We start from the raw sequence: 20,365 nt of genomic DNA, 5'->3' as shown, positions 1-20,365 counted from the left end.
ATCCTAGGAACCTCCTCAAAGCACTTCCATGGTTTAGGATGGCATTGGAATCCTGCAATGGAATTGCAGTCATACTAAGTACAGACAGGGAGCATACAATTCCCTACCTGGCGTAGTCTCCTACTTTGAAATTAATTCTGTAAATGTCTCTTTTTCGCTCCAATGTTTGTGTTGGTGCAAGAGACTGTTATCCTGTGACAGCATGTTTCCCTAGCACTCCCTCTATATGATATACTATATTCACACTCCATGTTCAGGTCCCTCTTGTTCAATTAACGCTCCAGTGCTTCAAGGATGTGTTCATGTGCATAGATCATAATGTGGAGTAGGCCTTTTAACACTGAATATAAGTAAGTTTCAAACTCTGAGATACAGAAACCTATGGCAGATGCGCAGTATCTATTCCTTCTGTTTTACTGTTATTTATGAAAACAAAGGTTATCCAGCATTACTGACTATTAATTTACATACTGAATACACTTAATACACATTAACTGCATACTACTATAAGCTGGATGTAACTCTGTTATGAGCTGAGTTAAATCCTCACTGAGCTTGATTGGGTGTGAACACACACTTCAATCAGCATAACTGTAAGGATAAGTTAATTCCAAAACTCTATATGAGGCAAAAGGGTTATGTGAACCTGCCCAGGACTTTTTGAATGGGTGAGTGGAGGGGCTTTTGCTGAGTATTGTTTTGAGTAGACTGTATGTGTGAGAGAACAGAGGCAAACAGTAAAAAAGCCAAGCAGCAGCCTGTGAGCACAGTGTATGACCTGGAAAAAGGCTAGAGAGAGAGAGCTTTTGAGTCTGCTGTTGGCTAAAGAGGCTCGGTGCTCTAAGCTCAGAAACTGTTTGTTTTCTTACTGGTTCCTCCTGCTTTTGGAGAAACGGGATTTTGTATGTTCCTTGTAAATAAACAAGACTGCACCAAAGAAAATACCAAACTCCATGATCAATTTCTACTCCCAGCTGGAACGTGCCCAGGGCCCTGAACTTTGACTAATTGCTCGGATCGAAAAGGCAACAATACAATACAATTACCCGTATGAAATTAATGCATACTAAGGGTCTGAAACAATTGGAGCAGGTCTGGCACTCCTCTTTGAAGTCAATGGGTAGTTGCGCACGTTGCAGGACTGTAGGATTGGATTGTAAGCTTTTAATCACATGCTGAGATATCTAGGCCTATATCAGCACTTATAGATTGCCAAATCATTTACAATGCATGACTGTCAAAAGTGTAAGGACTGGTGTGGGAACTGAAACTTCATCAATGAAACAACCCCAGAGCGCACCACATTATGAAGAGTAGCTCCCATGCAGGCCCAGTTTCCATTTTTAGATCAACTTTGACAGCATGCAGAATTTTTTAAAAAGGCCCTGCAAAATGTTTAAAGTTGAATTCACATAGAGACGTTTAGCAAGAAGGGCATAATTCAGCTTCAACACTTTCCACAACAATTTAAAAAAAAAACCCACACAACTTCTTTCTCTCCAGTAAATGACACAGAACCAGACAGATTTTAAAGAAATTTCGTTAAAAAATTGGCTTCTACGCTATTAACTTGTACAATATATGGGTTCAAAATCTGTATTAAAAATGCCTGTAAACTCAGCTGGTCAATAAAGACTTTGTAATTTTTATGACTCCCTATATATATATGCACTTGATTAGAGTCTTGCTGGTCTATCAGGAACACAAGTTTCTAGCCAGGAAGTTTTTATAACGTGAATCACAGGGACTTTATTAATACAAATTCCATTGAAAAACAAAGGAAATTAAACCACAAAGACTATACATGTCTGACTTAACTCCACCAAAGCAAGGAAATTAAGAGTGAAGGCTGCAAATCCATTACAGTAATCCATCCTTAATTCACCTTCCGTTACTTACTGCTAGAGTCAAAAATCAGTGTATATATACATGTGTGTATACCATATGGATGTATCATTCTATTTGTATATGACCCACCAGGATATGTAGCATGCACACTACAATGTTGAGGCAAGGCAGAAAGTGGCAAGTAGCAGCTAGGATTTCATTCTGAATTTCACTGTTTCTGTAACACTGCAATAATTTAAGAGTTTAACGTTACATGATTGAATTTTCTGGACATTAATTTAAATTTGTCAGAGCTTAAATTCAAGAAGATTAAAGGCCCCTGAAACAGGTGCAAAAAGTATTTCAAAAACAGCATTAAAATGGACAGATGTTCTGGCTGACAACAGCCCCATTTACAACCTTGCACACATATTATTCCTGACAGGAGCAGTATCAGTCTGAGATGGGGGCAGGGGTGAAAGTAAGCTAGTACTGGCCAATATAGCGTACCGGTAAAAAGTAGCCACCGGTACTGGTCCGTACACAGCTGACTTTAAAGCGCTACCACTTTAAAGTGTTCAATGTTACTTTCACCCCTGGATGGGGGACTAGCTATTGGTGGACAATGGGGTATATTCCATACACTCACATCTCATACTCGAGTCATCCTTCACTTCCCAGCCTACAGCGTATGCTTTGGCAGTGTCTGCAAAGTGGCCAAACCAGGTGTTTCGGCTGGAGCCAGGAGAGCGCAACTCTTGCCTTGCCCATCTGCTGCTTGGCATGTGTTTCTGGAGGGCATCTTTGCATACAGGCGGCCAGAATTTGGCTTCAGACGTTGGACTGAATGTAATCAATCCTGTTTTAGAATTAATCTTATCGGTACAGCCTTTCTATATCTCAGTTATGTTCCCCCACAACTGTTAGCAGTACTGGAGTGAAAAGTAGGCATAGGTCTGTTGGAAATCAACAAGAGAGCATGCGAACATTAATGCTACTGCATCTTAATGTCTCTGGTGTTAGGTCTTTAACTTATGGGGCAGAAAATAAAAAGAATAAATCACTAGCACTCTCGTAGTGATCAATAAATAACAAATAATAACTAATGAAGCCCTGAACCTTTCACATTCACTCTCTGAAGCTACTGTTTTGCCATTGGAGATGATGAGCAATTAATAACATTGGGCCAGATCATTCCCTTCTGTAGGAAAACTCACAGGTAGAGCCTTCCGGGGGGATAGCCTATTCTCTTTGGAGAGGAGCTTTATGACCCTCTCCCATGGAAGATGAAAAGGGTTAGCCCCCTCCCCCCCCCGCAACACTGAGAGTCTTGGGAGATCTGCCAGAGGCATAGGGTCTTCTGTGTGGTTTCTGCTCCAGCTTCACGGATCCCTGTTCACCTCCAATTCCTTTGCAATGTGGCATCAGAGGATTCAGGTTGTCGGGGAATCCTGATGTGGTGGTAGTAAAGGAAGTGCCTTAACCTGCAGGAGCATGCATACAGTTTAGGACTGTATTAACTTTTGTCTGGATTTCCTATATGGAATATGTGCCCTCTTCCTTCAAATCCTTTCCCTCACCTTGCACAAATCCCTGGACCCACAAAGGTAAGGAGGTTTGTAGTACAGAGTGGCTGACCCTTCCTTTCTGCAAGCAAGTCCTGAAGAGATGATTCCTTCCACCCATCTCCACCTTCTCCATTAATTTCATCAGTTTTAGAAGATGGACCATCCTCTCTCCTTTAAATCTTCCATACAGCTGGCAGTTCTCAAGTAAAAAAATTACTTACCACTCAAATAGTCCTGTTCATCTGCAAGGACTGTACAAAGGTGAGCGAACAGTAGCCCAATTTTTGGTAGGTGGGGAGGCAAGGGATATAAAGTGATTTGTCCAAGGCTACAGAGTGAGTCAGTGGCAGAGATAGGAATAGAACCCAGGTCTCCCGGCACCCAATCCCATATCCTATCTACTGCAACTGTATTATATACAGCCTTCATATAGTGATGATTGTGTATCTGGACTGAGGGCTTCACTGAAATTGCTACTGAGTGTAGCTCTTCTTCTTGATCCTTGTCATTCTTGTTCTGGTTATGTTAGTACAGTACAAAAGTACCTGAGAATAAACTATTCTTCTAAGTGAAACATCATTTTGATTATTACTGACATTGGTGCTCATTAAAATACATAAGTAAAACAGAGACTTTCTGTAGGCTCTGAAAGCTATTTCATGTTACTTGAAGGGGAATACAAATGAATAGGGACTGCATCATTTTAGTTAAAAGAGGAAAATGTTCTAAAAACTGGAATCTGGACTCTAGATCAGTGAGCAATTGAGGATTGTAGTTTATTTCTTTTCTGTCTCTTTCTTGTTTTTCATATCTATCCAATATCTGACTATTAAGCTGCAAGTACATGGGGAATGAAGAGAGTGCATATTGTTTACTTTATATCTGTTCTGCAATTAAAGATACACTGCTAAGTTCAGATGAAACAAGATCTAATAAATGTAAACAATATATTTTGCCTTTCTGGCACTGTATTTCTTTACACTGACTGATCAGATCTGTAGGTAAATAATGACTTTTTTTAAAAAAAATTTCCATTATCTATGTCAAGTGTTACCATATCAGTGTATTTTAATGGCTATCTTCCAGCTCTCCAGCTGTTTAATGTATTTCTTTCTCCATTGTATTGCAGTTTAAAAATATGACCTGCTGCTGTTTAAATAATGTAATTTAATGATTTCACATTTTCAGCCACACAAGGCTTTCTTTCAGCTCTGAAGCCTTTCACTAATGATTTGGGGAGATAGTTTGTTCTTGTTTCTTTCAGAACCTGGGACTGAGAAACTCAGACTTACAAATAAATTATTAGCATCCACTTTAGAAACATTATAATTTGCAGTGAAAATAAAACAGATAAGATTCAGTGTTATGGGGCCAGAATTTCAAACTTGTTGATTCCTCTTGGCAGCTGACTGGGAGATTCAAATATTATTCAGCCTCCATAACTGTAAAGGACTCTGCAACATAGTTGCATTAAACCTGAAATAATATATAGTTGAGACAAGTGCACTGGACTAGAGGTTCCCGAAGTGCTGTCTGTGGACCACTGGCGGTCTGTGAAACACATGCTGATGATTCAGAGAAAGCTGGCTGGCTCCAGGATGCTCCTTCTCATTTCCAGCTGGTATACTTGACAACTTAAATGTATTAATTAATTGCCATCAAAGCAATTGCAACAGGTGCCACGGGGATGTAAAGGGAAAGTAAATGAGAGAGGAAGTAAGATCCTTAGCAACTTCTGGGCATAGCTAAGCATTCCCAATACCCAGTGAATTCAACCAAAGTTGAGGCCCTTCAGCAGCCCCTCACAGAACACTCCTCAACAGACCTGAGGGCAAGAGTACAACAAAACTATCAAGTGTTCAGTGCTATAATGTGATATCTAAGGCAGATGGACAGCTATATTAGAGAGGGCATCTCCATGCAGAATAATTGATCCACAGGCAGAGTGTTACTGAGCTCTGAGGCTCTAAGAAAAAGCTATTACTAGATTGGAGAGAACCCAGAGAAGGACAACTAAAATGACAGAAATGTTTAGAAAAACCTGACCTGAGAACAGAATTTCAGGGAACTGAATTTGGACAGCCTAGAGAGAAGTCTGCTAAAAAATGGAGGGATGAAGATCTAAGTGAACCTGCTACAGGTTAATTGAAAAGGTAGCAGCTGAGAAGGTTGTTCACAGTAGCAAGCAAAAGGAGGGCTAGAGGCAATGGACTAAAATTAAAGATGAAAAAAATCAGGGGTAGGGAACCTATGGCACGCAAGCTGATTTTCAGTGGCACTCACACTGCCTGAATCCTGGCCATCGGTCCGGAGGGCTCTGCATTTTAATTTAATTTTAAATGAAGCTTCTTAAATATTTTAAAAAACCTTATTTACTTTACATACAACAATAGTTTAGTTATATATTATAGACTTATAGAAAGAGACCTTCTAAAAACGTTAACATGTATTACTGGCATGCGAAACCTTAAATTGGAGTGAAGAAATGAAGACTCGGCACACCACTTCTGAAAGGTTGCCGACCTCTGGCCTAAATAGTAGACAACATTTCCTCTGCTTGTCTAGCATCTGCTCCCTCTTTCCCCTTCCCACAGTCTCACCACTGTTGGTGTGACAGCCTTCTCTTCTGTGCTTCAGTTCCCCATCTGCGAAATGGGGATAGTAGCACGGCCCTACCTTACTGGGGTGTTGTAAGGATACATACATTCCTGTTGTAAAGTGCTCAGGTTCTATGACAATGGGGGCCATATATGTACATAGATAACTAAGTTTTCAGCATTGCTGTACTTATTGGTTCCACTAAAGTCACACAATTTTGTTGCTGCTAAGGAAAGTAATAGGGAGAAAATGGTTAAAGGTGGGCATTTTAACTGAATCTGTGCCCTACCCCTTACTCCCTTTTAAAACTATTTAGTCAAGGTTTTGGGGGAAAATTTTACAACTTATCAGGTCAGTGCTTTCAAAAGTGATCTCGGTGTATATACTCATTGGCTGATGAACTCAAGTGCATTGGTTGCAGCTCTTAGGCCATACCATCCAATTTAGCAAAGCAGAATGAATTCATGACGTAAGAGTTCTATGAACTTATGTTTATTTATAATACTATATACACCGAACCCATAAGCTGGTACACTCTTGAGTGGAGGGATACATTTTTATAATGCCTGTTTCCTCATTAAGATTTTATCATCTACCTACTCTAAAAGGCCTCCTCCCTTTACTTTGTTATCTCTGCTTTTACCCGGTCCTGTTCCTGCATTATTTTTTTAATCTTCAATTCCCTACTTTACATGCACTCTCAAATTTTAAACAAGCAAAATTTGTGCATTAGTGTGTCCTTTTCATCTATGATTTATGAATGACAGGTTCCTCGGTATAGCTTAATGGTATGAGAGAGACATTATTTTAAACATTAAAGTGAAAACCATTTACAACTATGATAAGAGAGGTCTGTTGACATTAAACTTTAAAACACACACAAGGTAAAGGCAAGTAGCTGCACCAACAGGTGAGAGTACTAGGCATACAGTTTTGTTCAACACATTAACTGTCTCTCCTCTTCTCTGTTTCACAATCTGTAGAAATTGGTGCTTCAAATAATCCATCAAGTCATCAGCAGCAACTGAAATTTAATCCACTAAAAAGTACTTAAAGTGCTGTGTAGAGCATTCATTTAATAGAACTTCCATTTTGTCTTTGGGAAACTTTTTCCAACACTTAGGTCAGGAAAGAAAAAAGGGAGAGGGAGTTAAATCTATATTTGATTCTTCACTCTCACACCCTCCATCACTTTCATATAGGATGTGTCCCTCCCCATTAAAACTACTCTTGCAATTTCATTATGGGTTTTTTTGCTAACACTTTGCCTGTTGTCCATTGTGCAACTCAATTCATGAGCAACCTCCTTCTAAGAAGCAATAAACACTATTGAGAACAATAAGTAAATTCCTTTGTACTTAATATAAGATAAACTCCTTGACTCCGGCAGTGTTATTGTTAAGGCACATTCATGCACCAGGAGTAGTGAACATTACAAAACAACAACAGTTACATTTTACTTCACTGTGCTGGGTTTTCAGTCTGACTTAAGATAATAAATATAATTGGGCAGAGAGCTCTAGGTCCAGACTCTCTGCTAAGGTGAACACAGTACAGCTCAGGACATGGGGGCAGGGGAATGCATAGGTGAACTTTGTACTCCCCTGGCCCTGAGTCAGGTATGGTGTCTATTCTAAATTTAAATAGCATTCAATGGCCACAAGGGGCTGAAATGGCAGCCAGGGACCAGCGTGGAGTAATGAAGTCCTGGCCACACCCCCTACACTACCAGTAGAGATTAGGAGCCACTTCACCATCTCTGTGTCACCAAAAGATATCATTAGTGCCACTTTATGCTTGTACTATGTAGCACAGCCCCAAGTGGTTGCATCACACTTGAGAATATGGGGACTGGTCTTTAAATTTTCCTATAAAGCTCCATACACACATATGTTGCTATAACAGTCACAATAAGAGTAATGTGTCCTTGGCGGATGCAACAGTCTCTTTATTTTAAACTGACACTCATGCACTTTATTTTGGTAGCTGTAGCGAGAGAATTAGCTTTAACATGGTATGCCTTTTTCATTATAACCTAGACCACTTTAGGAAGAACCAGTAGAAAGCGGGAACTAATTTTTCAGTGGAATGCAAGTGCCACTGTGCTTGGTTTGCTCTTAGAGGGCCTGTTGGTTGGAAAGTGCACTGTTGTGGTGTATAAGGCTAAAGTACCATCAATGGGAGTATGAGACAGCAATACACGTCCTGGAGAGTATAACAGCAGTTACAAAAAAGATGCTTTTGTAATATGAAACTCAAACAACAGATACGTCTAAATGACCACATCCTGATATTAAGCTTTTAGCTGCACCTCTTCCTTTACTCTTCACTAATCTCTCAGCTAAGATTCAGCATTGGCCAATCTTATTCAAGTTCATAATGCTATTTTAAAATTTTAAGTGAACAGTGAATTAAAGCCATTGGCCAGTATAATAAGCAGACCAATTACTTATTTCCAGGACCTCATAGTACTGGCCTGTGGAACGAGAGAGAAGAATGCTGACATAAAATTTTTATGGAAAATGCAGTATAGATTTGGTAACCTTTCAGGATATATTTAGTATTCCAAAAGATTCACGGTTTTGAATTTTCAATAAAGATTTGGCATCAAGAATAACATTTTTGTGGACAAATGGCTCTACCTGTGAAAATACGGATTGACATGGTTTACCTTGTAGATTTTGCAATGGCAAAGTCATAATGCCTCCTGCTGCAGCTGCTGCTACCAGCCCTTGGATGTTGGTGAGATTAGCTGTAGGCAGAGTTAGGACCAGTCCTTGTTGACCACCCAGTTGTCCAGCCATGTTGAAGGGAATAAGGATAGGTTGATTTAGGGCTGGAGTGCCTCCTGGCATCACCCCCGCTACCGCTGAGGCTAACTGTTGAGCTGTCAGTAATGGCTGTAATGAAACATATACAGTAAGCACCTGAATAAGAAATAGCACTAGTATCATTGTACATGTGCCTGGGATCATCTATAATGTTACAGAACGTACATGCAATTACAATGCACCACTTCTAATGTAATAACATACACTTCCTCCAACACAAAAAGCCTTGAAGATCCTGAAGACTGAGGCTGGAAACCCTGGTAATCATATCGAACTCACTGATCTCTGAAATCAGAGTTTGACTTAAGTTGCATCAACGTCGTAAAAAATTTACTGTATATACCCCAAAGATGGCTTATGAATTCAAGAAGGCCAAATCAACCAAATCTACAAGAATTTAAACTCAAACACTTCCCAGAGATAAAGTTGCAAAATTTCCAGGAGTTATGTGATGCAAGGGATGCTCAAAGACTGCACTATAAAGTGGACTGGAACATCAAGTATCTGCTTGCCTTCCCAGGGCAATTGACTGAATGCAGATATACCTATACAAAGTGACACAGAGAATCAAGCAATTTATAACTGTTCAGAACAACAGTATAACACCCACACCTTACTGTAAAAAAACATTTGGCTTTATAAAATAATGAATGGATTTCTTTATTAATGCAGGAGCTGTATGTGACTACAGGATTGTCAAATCCAATAAGCTAAACTTGCATTAAAATTGCATTAACTATTTTTTATATTAAATCATGACCTGTACTTCCAAAGTAACTGATGTAAGGTTCAAATAACTTCATTTTATGAACACAAAAACCATTTACATTTTACTCTTTGGAAAAACATAGAAACAAACCTTGTCTGTTTTTAAAGCAAGACCATATACAGAATATTTTTTTTAAAAATATGTGTCACATCCACATCTTCTCTGTACGTTTGTGTAATAAGAATTCAGCCAAACAATTTATGAACATGTTTTCTATATTTATACGGTCAGGTAATTTTCATTCATTCTTAATTACTTTAATCAAACGGCAGTTTTAATTAGGCTAAATGAAAGGTACTGACCTGGGGCCCAACAGGGAATGCTGGGTGGGACTGACTGGGCTGATGCTGATCAGCTGTGCTTGTATCAGACAGCACTGGGTTTCCTCTGGCCCCTAGAATTCAAAGAGAAGCTCTACATTAATATCTAGCCCAGGGATCAGCATATTAAATTTTACTGTGATGTCACATAATATCAAGCTGCAAATGATATGCTAAAGTGGTTTATCAATAACACAAGCACTCAAATCACTTATCAGCTGCATAAATTATGCTAACATTCATTCAGGCCAGCCAGCTCATTCAGGGAGATACAGAAATCTGACAGCAGTGAAACTGAAGCTATCATCAATTCAGCTAATATGGATTGCATTATACATCAATTTACATATAGTACATGAATACTCTGTGTGTGTATGGCAACTGCATTTTTTTATGCTTAGGTGAGCAACAACTATGTTAATTTCTCAAAGCAAAAATTATCTGGAACACAATCAAGTCACATCTACTTTATATCTCAATAAAGCTGCTTCTTTTTTTTCGGCCACATACTGAGTCAGAGAAACCTGTACCACTTATGATAAAAGGCATTACAAAAACTGAGCACAAACATGCCTCTAAAAGGCACTTTCTTCTTGTTCTCTAATTATATATGGTAAAGCAGAGCTTGTCATAACCAAGGCATTTCGGTGCTAATTGAGACAATCAAAAACCAGCACTAACTCTGTGCTTCAAACATGCTGAGCATAGGACACCTTCCAAGTATAGCTCTATCAGGATTTTGCTGAAGATCATTGAAGAGATTTGAAAAACACCAAACAAACCCCAATAACTGTAATATATGGTCAACAATAGGCTTTCAAACTTAAAGTTTACCCCTGCAGTCCCTACTAGGGTAGAACTCACACTGACTCACAACTTCTTCAAGGAGGACTGCAAGATCAGGCCCACTTTTTGTTTCTGTATCTGAAGGAAATGACAGCAAGTATCTAAAGCAGCAGCCGGAGCACTGTAGTTTTAAATAAAGAAAATTCCTGGCTACAATTTTGGGATTTCTGGTCAGTACGGTAGCTTTTGTTCTGTTTTTTTTTTTCTGATGGATGGTTGAAATCCAATTCTAAGTAAACCTTAACAAGATCCCCTTTTCCAATGTTTGTCCTATGAATAGCAAGTGCAAGACAATTCAGAACCAGTTTATTGGCATTCCATGGTCTGTGACGGAAAAAAAGGATATGATTCTGTCATACTTATAAATTTTAAAGAAGGTATTATCAGCTCATTTAAAACAAATTCTTCTATATATTCTCCAAGGGGACAGACTTATAAATAATGGAAATGTGAAAAAAAAAACCTTCATCACATTAAGGTACAAATAAAATTGACTGCTACATACTATTCAATTGACTTCTATCTCTACTGCGATATGTCAATCACAACAGCATTTTATAATGGGTTAGGCAATAAATGTGCAGAACCATTATGCAGAAATCTGATTAATTTGTAATATTTTTGTGTGCACACAGAAAGTCAAAAATGGACATTGCTTTGGGAATACTTACAAGCGTTCTATTGAAATTTCTAAATTGAATTGGAACCAACTAATAAAATCACACAGACTTTTTGACATTTTATAAAGTGAAGTCTGTCAAAATAGGTTCGGCATTTTAATGATCACTGTCATTTAATAACTGGGGTAAGGTGACCTATTATAATTGGTGAAGACTCCAACAACTGCCGACTAACATGCATGAAGAGATTTAGGAACTACATTTTTTGTGTGTGATTTATTACCTGCGATGCTTGGAAAGCATGGAATTTAACTGGATGTGCATGATACTGTGAAAATGTATACAATCTGTGTTTTTATATGCATAACACTGTCCTCACTCAGGCAAAACTCAAACTGCCTTCAGCATGACTCCTGCCTCTACAGGGACTGCAGGATCAGATCCATTATGAATAAACACCACTTTGCCTAAGCTTATTTCCACATATCAGCATGCTCTTTATTTATCTTCATATGACAGCTGTATGCAAGGAATGATATTACATCAAAGACTCAGGTCCTATGATCCTGACTAGCCCCCCACTGAGGTAAAATTAAATATCTGTTTTTGTTTGCCTGCTTGAAGAAGTTAGAGCTTTGTCTTGGACTACGATATTACTGAAACAAGTTCCTAATATTGTATCCTGTCACTGAATTCCTATGGAAAGACTTCAGAGAAAGTGCAAAGCAACAACCAAATGTCTGTTAGTACATGATCCTATTTTAATTAATTAAGGGCCTGATCCCACAACATTTACTCTCATGAATGTTCCCAATGAAGTGAGTCTGTGTTTTAATACATTTTTTATTTGGTAAACACTATTTTCTGTTATGTATACTGTATGTCACTTGCAATATTTAATCCTGTGAGAGGCAGTTTGTAAAAAGGCATCATACAAAATCAGACAATAAAACTAGAGTACTATTAAATTATAATTATGTTGTTTTCTTATTGCATTGCACTAATTGCAATCAAATAGGATTTCATTCATTTTTACGGCTGTTTATTCAAGACGCTGCATCTGTTTTTATTCCAGTGCATGAATGTTGTGCTTGGTTCTTCCAGCTCACTTTCGACACAGTTTAGGAGTCTCGCTGAAATGGCATACAATTTCATGTGTATGAATGAAGTCTTACACAGTCTCCAGATGAAATTATGCATGCTGTCTTTTCAGGATCAAAAAGGCACGCTTCCCCTCATGCCCATATTTATTTTTCTCATGCACATGTAGTGTACTTAGTTTTATAGGCCCATCTCATAATCTATCTGCTACAGCAGCCACTCCAGACTCAAGTTTTCTTTCAAAGTCAGGAGGGAAATCTGCAGCTTATTGGCTGAGCAGTGAGTAAATGTGGCAGAGCAAGAATTTCTGGGTGATTGGAGGTTCCGCTGCATCATCTAAGCAAACAGAAGTTGTTCTCTGCCACCTATTATCTTCAGTGAGAAGCCCCGGCAAAGACATCCAGGAAGGCAAAATACAGCCACAAAAGGTTTGTAGAATGCTATGATTCCTTCCTTCCCTACAGTGTTATTTCCCTGAATTAGCAGGGCAGATTCTGCCATGCTAGAAGAATTCAGCTAACAAAACAAAGTACTGAGAGTACCTCACGCTATATTTACTGTTTGTGATTCACAGAATCATAGAGGATGGACCAGAAAGGCCTCGTACATCATTATTTAGCAGCAAGATTTCTAGCCTTTCTGTCCACACGAGCTCTGGATTGTCCTCTCCCCTGCGTTTTTAATTCAGAGGCTCTTAAACCCTTCATTGTTATTGGCTCTGTGACCTCCCTAGGCAGATGGGACCTTGGCTATTTTGAAAAGTTTTGCCGAAGTGTTATTTTCCCAACGTCTGGATTCGTGCCACTACCTCTTGTTAGATCAACTTCAACAACTGTACAGTCCGTTCACAAGGATATCACTGCTCTGTACAAACATGAATTCATTAAGCCTCAGAACACCTCTATGAGTATAAAGCAGGATAACAACAGAAAGGGACTATAATAGAAAAGGTTAGCAGTGTGAGAGAAGCTCTGGATGGTGTTTGCAGGTGCCCTGCAGGTGTTAAGTGACCGGCTACTAAGTGGGAGCTATATGCAGGTGCACTAGGCTTTCTGCCTCTACAGAAAAAGATCTTGTGAATGGCAGGCCTTCTAGCCAACCCTGTGATATTGGGATGAAAGTAATGGCATGAGTGCTCTGGACTTAAATCCTTCTCACATGAGGGAGGTTGTGTAGCCTAGTGGATAAAGCATCAGCCTATAAGTCAGGGGCCTGGGTTCTTTTCCGGCCTCTACTACTACATGAACTTGGGCAAGACATGTTACAGCCCTGGGCCTCAGTTTCCCCATCTGTAAAATGGAGATGATGATACAGATCTCCTTTATAAAGTGCTTTGAGATCTACTGAAGGAAAGTACTAGATAAGAGCTAGGTATTATTCCTAGGTCTCACCTTTTTTCCTTTCGCAATTTTGAAAATCTTAAATAATAAATACATAAATATTAATAATCATGCACCACACCTGGGTCAGCTATCCCCTCTTCCCATGATGTTTAAGGGAGGCTGTGTCCTCACCTGTGTCCTCCGCAATCTGCAGGAGGTCAGACTAGATGATCATGGTGGTCCCTTCTGACCTTATAATCTATGTGAATCTACGAGTCTAATTACACTTGCAGGGAGGGTGACTGATCACCCTGTCCAATGTCATTCGGGGTGATCTGTCTCCTCCCGGATACATGAAAGCTGTGGCATTTGGGTTGAGGGAGAGGAGAGATGGTGGGTGGGGTGGTCCATTTTGAAAACAGAAATAATCTTGTGCGGGTTAGGGTTAGGGGAGCAGGAGCACAGGTTTACTAGTGGAGCTGCTCTCATAGGCAGGCTCAGAAAGCATGCTCAGTAATACCATGCTAACAGTTTGGGGAGCTGCTGGACACAAGCACCAACTTAGATACAGTTTTAATATTTAATAAATGTTACTATTAATACCAAATTAATTATTAAAGCAGCCCCTCAACCTGCCAAGGTGTTTGGAGTGCATGACAAAAAACCCAAATGAAAATAACATGAAAACATAATGTAAAACCATCCGCTTAAAATACCAAATAAAACACAGAGGCAATAAAGAAAAGAAGAGGAAAAGGATGGAAGGGAAAGGGAATTACCAGGGTGGTAAGTGTGGTTTTAATAAGAGAGATGTTCTTGTGATTAAAGTATCAGAGGGGTAGCCGTGTTAGTCTGGATCTGTAAAAGCAGCAAAGAGTCCTGTGGCACCTTATAGACTAACAGATGTATTGGGCTCCAGATTCTGAGCTTTCATATAGAAAAATATTTCTACTGCTACCAAGAATCTGTAAAAATATGAACCGACTGAGTCCTCATAGTGTTGCTTCCTGAGTCTGCAGACAGCTTGAAACAATAGCTTTGAGGGGTGCAAATTACCCAGTTCATATCAATGGCTTGTTAACTATGAAACCTTAAAAGACATTTAAATGTCAAAACTGTTAACTCTTTCACTGCTGATCACATTACTAGAACATCCAACGAAGGTGTTCCTTGCATAATCCCTAATTGCCTCCCACACCTCCCCAGGCACCAAAAGTCCCAATTGCCCCTTTCCCAGTTTACTCCTGAAAACATCTATGATGCAGCTAGGCACTGTCCACACAAATGTCTCTGGCATCTTCAAAACTGAATATATGAGAGCAAAAAATAAATTGTATGTGATATCCAACTAAACAGCACAGGGCTGATGTGCTCATTTTATCATTCAATTTCACATTTAATTAACTAAACTCCTACATCTTAAAATGTAAATAGAGCTGTTGCATAATTTCCAGACTGCCACAGATTCCAAATCCAGCTTGCCTCTGACTACGCAGAGATCTTTGTTTCATCCTCTCGTTTTTCGTGGAAAACACCATGTTCTCCAAAAAGCTCCAGTTCGGCAAGGCATGAAAGCATATGCCTGATTTTGAAAGTGTGAGGAAACTCATGGAAATAGATGGGACTAGTCACATGCTTGGCACACATTTATGCACCTTGCTGAATCAGGCCTAAAACACTGTGAGATACATGACTTGTAATAACGCATATTATTTTATGAAAAGTATCAGAGGGGGTAGCCGTGTTAGTCTGGATCTGTAAAAGCAGCAAAGAGTCCTATGGCACCTTATAAACTAACAGATGTATTGGAGCATGAGCTTTCGTGGGTGAATACCCACTTTGTCAGATGCATGTCACGCATGCATGCATCTGATGAAGTGGGTATTCACCCACAAAAGCTCATGCTCCAATACGTCTGTTAGTCTATAAGGTGCCACAGGACTCTTTGCTAGTTTATGAAAGTGATTCACATCACAGATAATATCTCACTGGGTATGTCCACACTGGAATGTAAGCCCAGGGTTAGTAGAACTCAAGTTAGCAGATCCTGGGTTTGTTAACCTAGGGCTTATTTGTAACTCTGGGTTAGGAACTGTTGAACCCACGTGTCCCAACCTGCGGCTCCAGCATCTACACGACATTATGCGGGACAGAGTCCAATAACCCATATCCCAAACTTCCTAGTGCCTTCCCAAAATGTGGTCACTCTAGCCCTTTGTTCATGGGATAAAGGCGGAAAACTTGACTGTCCACCAAACTTGACTGTCTAAAGGACAAAGGAAGTTGGCCTGTGGAATACTTTTGGTGGACTCCCAGAGCATGAGCTCAGTCTTCCTCTCTCTTTTTCCTCTTTCTTCCTCCTCCACCCCTTTCCCTCCCACCCTCCCCTTTTTTCCCTAACTGAAATCATTTAATAAAATAAACACACATTTTATTGTTAGACCCTATATCAACTATTTTTGCATTTGACATGCTTCGTGTGGGAAAAGCAGCATTGCTACTGCAGACAAGGGGAAGGGATATAATTGCAAAAGCATGTTCTTTATTCAAAATAGGCTCATTCCACTTTTTTCACCCTGTAACTACAGTGCATATCCCCGGTTAATGGTACATGCATTTTTTATGAATTGGACCCTTCATATTGAGTGTTGTGGTTTCTTCTCTACTGTATGCATTAGCACAAAGATAATCACATTAAGGTCACAAATATCCTATCAGTTTTCCCTGAATTCATACAACATTTCATACCCACTGCGTGCTGTTAGCATTGGTGAATGCAGTGATGATAAAGGTTACTTATTAGAAGATGGACGGTTGAATGCATTATTATTTCATGTTGGGCAGCTGATCCCTAGCTAAGCAGGGCAGGAGGCTTCTTTAAATTAAACTTCCTTTTCTTTCAGTTCCTGCAAGCTTACTAAATGCCAAAGAGAGCACATCTATTTGGAGCGACTGCCACTGTTTGCCTTTTTTTAATTGGCATTTATCATTTCCTTATGATGTTTATGGCATTTATACACGTATATTTACTTGGTCTACAGGACAGAAGCACCCCTCCCCCTGTAATAAGCTCCCCAACCAGCCCCAGCCCTTACCTCTAGCCCTCTCAAACAAAATAGACCGTATGATGGTGTTGGACATTATACAGATTGACACTGCCATTTGTCTGGGAGGACCTGTACAATTCACTCATTATTGGTTTAGCTACCAGCATCAGACCGTTTTGATATACAACAATAGGGTATATGTAAACATTTGATGGGGGTGTGTGTGTCTGTGTACAAGAACATTTTACTGCCTGGCCTGATTTAGATATTTTGTTTTCAGAAGTTCTGATGACTGATTCACTCCCAAGGAGGAAAGCCGCAAGCCTCATTCAACCTAGCGAGTGAAATTCTGAGCTCCAACATCCTGTCTGGAATTTAAAAAAAGAGAGAAAAATGGGTAGGGAGAAAAGATGCTGCAAAAATATAAAATAACTTGAGGGTCCCACCAATCCTGGGTGAATGGGTTAAGGGAGCTGCAGTGGGTGTGGTTCAGTTAATAGAGAATCTCCAAATAAGGCATGCAACATACATTTAAATCCATTAAAAGCTCCTGCATTTACAACTCCTACAGACCCACCTCTCAGCAGAAGGCATGCTAACTCCAGCAACCAGCTCTGGTGTGCAAGATCCCTGTTATCCTAAGCAAAGTTAAAGAGATACAGCATGTAACATCAGTTTAGGCATGATGATGGAGTACAAGCAGGTAATATAATTTGATATTGGGCTGGGATTCCAGGACAGGGAACAGACAGCAATAGTTCATCTTGTGTTTTCCATCACAAATGACGTGGTGTTTTGGAGGAAAACAGCTCCATGCTTCCAACCTTGAACCCTGGCATGCTCCCATTTTGGCACTCACACAAATCCTGTGTGATACCTGAGGCAGAACGCTTTCCTAAGTTCCCACTGGGGTGTCACAACCTCACCTCCCACCCCCTGTGCTTTACTACTCCTCCCTGAGGCTACCTAAAGGAACCCCCGTTAAAAAAAGTTGCCATTTATTCAGGGTTGTAGTAAAGGTTAGAGATGGCAAAAAGAGTTCTGAAATATGCTTGAAGTAGAAGTCAGAAGCTTTGGAAAACCTTCCTAAATCTTAAAAAAGTTTTACTTTGGTTTGGGAGCGATTTTCTTTTTCTTTTGGAATTGTTTGACCCCACATTTCCACCAGACTGTCCTAAACTGGGACCATGGTGGCTTATGAAACTGCAGCTCTCATTGCTGAGTCCACTTGTCTGGTCTCATCCCTGCATTGTTTTTAACAATTTCTCCCTCTCTGCTATGGCCTTTCTGCAGCCCTCCGGGGCTGCTCTATCAAGAGTCTCATTACAGGTTGTTCAATTGTTCAGACTTTACTGAGACTCTTGAAAGAGCAGCCCCACAGAGATGCATACTGAAGGAGCATAGCAGAGAGCCAGGGGAGCAGCAGCAGCTCTGTAGACATGAGCCCATGCTCCCAGATCCACCTAAATTACAAGCTAAAAGACTACTTTAGAAATAGATAGCCACAAATGCACCACTGAAGATTCCCACCCACAAATTTCTAAACTCTCACTGCCTCCAAAAAGCTGGCTCAGCTGTTTGATACCTATAGCAAGATCTCATGATATGTCACAGCAGGATGAGCCATTATTTCAAATGAAAATGGCTGCAGTAACTATGAATGTTTCAAGTGCAGTAAGAATGAGTGTCTCAAGAGCTTGTATTTTTTGGACTGAAACTAACTTGGGACTGTTTATTACTGCAGCAATTATTTACAGTGGGATTTCATGAGGAATTCCCAAATAATTCTAATTTGTCTGCTTTTCAGGACCATTTGGTTGCAGGCTGGGTTCATGCTCTAAGCCTGAGTCTGGTTGAGTTGAGGTTAAAAATGCAGCAACAGCTGTTTATTCTCATTGTAAACCCAACAGTTAAATATACCAAAAGACCCAAAGAACAGTCTACGAGCTTGAAAAATCTGGGAAGGTATTTATTAGAGAGTTGCACTCGAAAGGCCTGTACGGGAACTCATACAGTTGTGTTCCCTAATCATACGGTACAGACACACATAAAAACATGTGAGGGAATAAAGATGTGAAAGAAGCAAGTGTGTTAAAAAAATCTCTGACATCATTCCTATTATTGGGCCTGATTTTGAGTACTCTTCAGCCAATGGCAAAACTCCCACCAACTTCCACAGGTATAGGATTAGTCCTGGAGGAAGGATTCAAGAACAGGGAGCATTGTATAGTATTAAAAAGCTTTGCAGATAGCAGGCACATCCCCCGACAGTCATAATGCATGAAATGTGTGGAATTACAGTGAAAGATCCCCTGGTTAGTAACACCTTGTCATGGCAAGACCTCTCTGTAACAACATGTTGTGCAGGCAGGAAATAAGCAAAAAAAGATGCATAATCTAGCCTTGCCAAAAAAACAAGTGACAGTCAACTTTCTTCAAAAAGTGAGAGAGGGCACCATGATACTTACTAATGGGATTAAATGCTATGGAATATATAAATTGATCTACAGTTTCCAATCCATGAAAATGCCTGAGATCAGATTTTTACAAATCAGATTTTTATATCCCTTTTTATATATTACTGGTCTGTTTATTTTTTCAGCATTACAGTAATTGAAAAATATCTACTGGTAAAAGATGCTATTAATTTAAGTGCATTCATAGTGTGTTATGTCACTAATAGACTTAGGTAACATTATTCTTTGATCCTTTTTACAAAGCATTATTTTATTGTCCTCTCATTTCTAAGATTTTAGTTCCACTTAAAGTCACGTAGAGTGAGGGCTTCATGGAATTCTATTATATTATTGTCCTGTCATTATTTTAACTCCATTACACAGCAACACAAAACCAGCATCAACTTCCATTTGTCATATTATTTATTTTGAGGATTATGTCAGATCTCAGACTGTGCATACGTGCCTACTAAACATAATTTGGAGGTGGGCAAAAAAAATCATTAATTCCTTGTACACATATGTTAGAAAATGTGGTTTCTAAGAAGATACTCTTTTTTTTATTCTGCATTTTGATAAGAACTGTATTATCTGTATTATCGGGCCACATGTAATTTTTAAAAGAAAACAAATCTATGTGCCTTAACCCTCTATTCAATTAAGGGGTTAGAGCCTCAGATATGCCAGAGCATTGCATGGCACACCTGAAATGGGGAGCAAAGGTGCTTTCCATCACCTTTCTGCCACCCTCTCTTACCCTCCCTGGTCATAGGGGGAACATGGGGACTGATTTGGCATAGTTTTGCATAGTCTCAAGATTCCTCTGAAGTTCTCCAGCTTGTAATTGCCAGTCCTAAGAGAAGGATGGTCCAGTGGTTAAGGTGCTGACCTCAGAATCAGGAAACTAAGGCTCAATTCCCAACTCTACCAGAGACTTTGTGTGTGTGACCTTGGGTAAAATGGGGATAATAGCACTTTGCAAGTGTGTTGTGAGGCTAAGTACTTTAAAGGTTGTGAGAACCTGAGAATTTACAGTAATGGGAGTCAGATAAGTATCTAA

The 20,365-nt window shown here is 39.6% G+C and overlaps 1 protein-coding gene across 2 annotated transcripts in view; it reads right to left on the bottom strand.

Annotated features, from left to right (window-relative positions):
- POU6F2 (POU class 6 homeobox 2) overlaps window positions 1–20,365 on the bottom strand; it is a 419,307-nt gene that overhangs the window by 239,662 nt on the left and 159,280 nt on the right. For both annotated transcript variants that reach the window (XM_050937705.1, XM_050937706.1), the window contains 2 exons: window positions 9,896–9,987; window positions 8,665–8,893 (listed from right to left, as the gene is read on the bottom strand). In XM_050937705.1, the coding sequence (XP_050793662.1) occupies window positions 8,665–8,893; window positions 9,896–9,987 (321 nt within the window). The remainder of the gene's footprint in view (window positions 1–8,664; window positions 8,894–9,895; window positions 9,988–20,365) is intronic.

Source organism: Gopherus flavomarginatus, chromosome 2 (genome assembly GCF_025201925.1).
Source record: "Gopherus flavomarginatus isolate rGopFla2 chromosome 2, rGopFla2.mat.asm, whole genome shotgun sequence".
Taxonomy (NCBI): Eukaryota; Metazoa; Chordata; order Testudines; family Testudinidae; genus Gopherus; species Gopherus flavomarginatus.
This window is presented reverse-complemented; position numbering and strand designations above follow the sequence as displayed.